We start from the raw sequence: 2986 nt of genomic DNA, 5'->3' as shown, positions 1-2986 counted from the left end.
ATAGCTGTTGATAAGACGTTAAACAATACTAAACCAAACCAAACCGATCTATATTGTATTATCAATATGTAACACTCAGATCTACATTGTGTTACAGTATCAACATGTAACACAGAGATATAGTTCGTGTTATCAATAAGTTACATGTTTAGGTTGATTAAGTAGATTGTTGTACACTTATAAAACGACACGATACTGATATTTGACTGTGTACTTTCAGGAGCTAAAGTTGAAATATTACCAGTTGATGATTGAGCTTGACGAACATGAGGGATCCTACCTTGCAATCTGTAAACATTACAAAGCTGTATATGATACACCAGAGATCAAAGAAAACAAAGACAAAATGAGGGAGGTAAGCACAACACACTTGTCTCAAGTCATAGGTCAGTGAAACACGGAGTAATATTAGGAGTCAGTTTCTCATATTCATTCAAATTCATACTGAAAAACATACTAGTCCTTGGAATTAGGTGAATCACCATCAGGTTAAAATCATTGATTTGCTGGAGAGAGAAAAAACTTGGTACAGCTTGATGTTGGTTTTTTAACTGATTTACTAACAAAAAAGTGTTGGGAGTTTATAGTATATGTATTGATTTTTCTCATAATTGGTCAAATGCTAGTTTTGATTTCCATTACGTACAAATTTTGCATTAAAATGTTTCAGTACAGGGATATATGATTTTTTTTTTTTTAATAGTTACAATATAACATTTTTTCAGAGTTTTCAAAGCTCAACATGTTAATTGATCTCTGTGTTTGAGACTTACAACTTGATTATTGGCTAGGATGTTATGTGCATGGTAATACAGACTACCCTTTTGGTAATATAGATTACCTTTTAGGTAATTCATATTACCTTTTGTGTTATATAGATTTACTTTTGGGTTATGCAGATTAGTTTGTTTATATCTAGAAAGTTTGAATTCATCCTATCTTTAGACTACAGTACAATGATCATGAATAAAGACTTTTGACCCTTGACCTGCAGGCTCTGCGTTATGTAGTACTGTATGTGATACTGGCACCCTACGATAATGAGCAGTCAGACTTCATACACAGAGTCAAGGAAGACAGAAATCTGGAAGAAATTGCCAAATACCAGTAAGTGTGTCATCATAAATGTTCATAGTTTTACATCAAGTACACACGTTTGCATGTAATTTTCATTTCAATATTTTATTGGCCATGTTGTTGCAGGAATATCTTTGTCAATTGTTTTCCTTGAAAATGAATTTTGTGACACTTCTGTCTTAATTACACCTAGTTTTACTCTGCAGAGAGCTTCTAAATTGTTTCACGACGTCAGAGCTGATCACATGGAAGCAGCTGTGTCTGACATACGAGAGCGAGCTAAAGTTTGGTTCCACAAGTAGTCCAGCTACCCACGTCTTCAACACAAAGCTGGAAGGGGGAGCAAAACGCTGGGCAGACCTAAAAAATAGAGTTGTAGAACATGTGAGTAACAGACATTGTCAAAGGAATAAAAACCTCAAAAAGTATCTTAAGTTTCAGTGCTGTCAGTAAAAAGGGTTAAACATTGTTCATCCAACCTCTTGTGGTATGATGAGGTTTTATGATGTAGAATTTACAAAAGTGAACTGCTCATAAACATGTTGAGCTTTATTTCAGTTTGTCACTATAAATGCTTTTTGCTGAATATGAGATTGATACATACCATTATATCATGTGAAGGAGTGTAAAAATTTGGAATATATAAGAATGAATCTAAAAGTAATTGTGTAATGATGTATTTTAGAATATTCGTGTGATGGCCAAATACTATACCCGTGTGAGGACCAAGAGAATTGCTGATCTTTTGGACCAGTCTGAAGCGGTAAGATATTAACATTTATGGTTAATATTTTTTGTTGCTATTTGTGATTGATTCCCAAGCTGTAGAATTTGGGATGGCATTAGGCTAGTATTCTAATTTGAAGGGAAAAAATGAAAAAAAGTTACCGTGTAACTAACATCTGACATACACAGAGGAAGGAGAAAGTTGTTTCAAGCTTCTGTTAATGGTTAGAAATGTATATATATAAATATATATATGACTGTGACTAAGAATGTAATGTCTACTTTTAGGAATCTGAAGAATTTTTGTCCAACCTTGTTGTGAACAAGACTGTTCAAGCCAAGATGGATCGCATGGCGGGTATAGTGAATTTCACCCACCAAAAGGACCCAAGTGACATTCTCAATGACTGGTCCCACAACATCACCACACTGATGCAACTTGTCAACAAGACAAATCACCTCATTACCAAGGAGGAGATGGTACACAAGCTCCATTGACCATCATAATTCTCATCAAAAATTAATAGTGCTACAAAAGTGGTAGACCAATAGTCGTCTAAACACACACATTGTTTTTTAACAGTGGGACTTCCAGTCTCTATTGTTGCCTCGGGCACACTGCCATACTTAGTACATCAGTGTGAATTTATAAGTTCAGAAATCTTCATAATGAAGCCATTTTCCTGGAGGTTTACAAAAATTGCATTAGAGTTCCTTATAAAGAGAATATGGATAAATATAGAAAGCAATGGAAAAAAAACTTCTTCTATTCTTTTCTTTAATTACTTATATGCAGATTCTAGTGCATCGTGTATATTGAAATATTTCATGAAATTTCAAGCTTTTCTGAGACATGCTGAAATAATTCGAATGGAACATTTCCTGTATTTAATTTTCACCATTAAAAGGTTGAACAAATTGTCAATTTTGTAGTAGTTTTTAGGTCACCTGAGCTTTGCTTTTTTTTTAAACTTAGTCAGAATCATCCTTGGCAGATGAGGATCTTCTTCTGCACAATGATGGACTCGGAGGTACTACAGTCAGTTTCTCTGCATGGATGGAAAGATCATCAAGGGCTTTATGTAAATTGTAAATTTCAGTACCCCCGGGCTATACGTTCTCCCTTGGGAAGAGGGTCAAGTTTATTATAGTTTATATAGGGAAATAACACTTTTGGGTATAT

The 2986-nt window shown here is 34.3% G+C and overlaps 1 protein-coding gene across 1 annotated transcript; it reads left to right on the top strand.

Annotated features, from left to right (window-relative positions):
• The first annotated feature begins 201 nt into the window (after positions 1-201).
• LOC110440934 (26S proteasome non-ATPase regulatory subunit 12-like) lies at positions 202-2722 on the top strand. The gene is made up of 5 exons (XM_021484047.1): positions 202-355; positions 995-1107; positions 1284-1461; positions 1763-1840; positions 2092-2722. The coding sequence occupies exons 1-5, from the start codon at positions 248-250 to the stop codon at positions 2299-2301; spliced, it is 687 nt and encodes a 228-aa protein (XP_021339722.1). The 5' UTR covers positions 202-247; the 3' UTR covers positions 2302-2722.
• Positions 2723-2986: the final 264 nt, after the last annotated feature.

The sequence above is a fragment of the Mizuhopecten yessoensis genome, unplaced genomic scaffold (assembly GCF_002113885.1).
Source record: "Mizuhopecten yessoensis strain PY_sf001 unplaced genomic scaffold, ASM211388v2 scaffold713903, whole genome shotgun sequence".
Lineage (NCBI taxonomy): Eukaryota > Metazoa > Mollusca > Bivalvia > Pectinida > Pectinidae > Mizuhopecten > Mizuhopecten yessoensis.
This window is presented reverse-complemented; position numbering and strand designations above follow the sequence as displayed.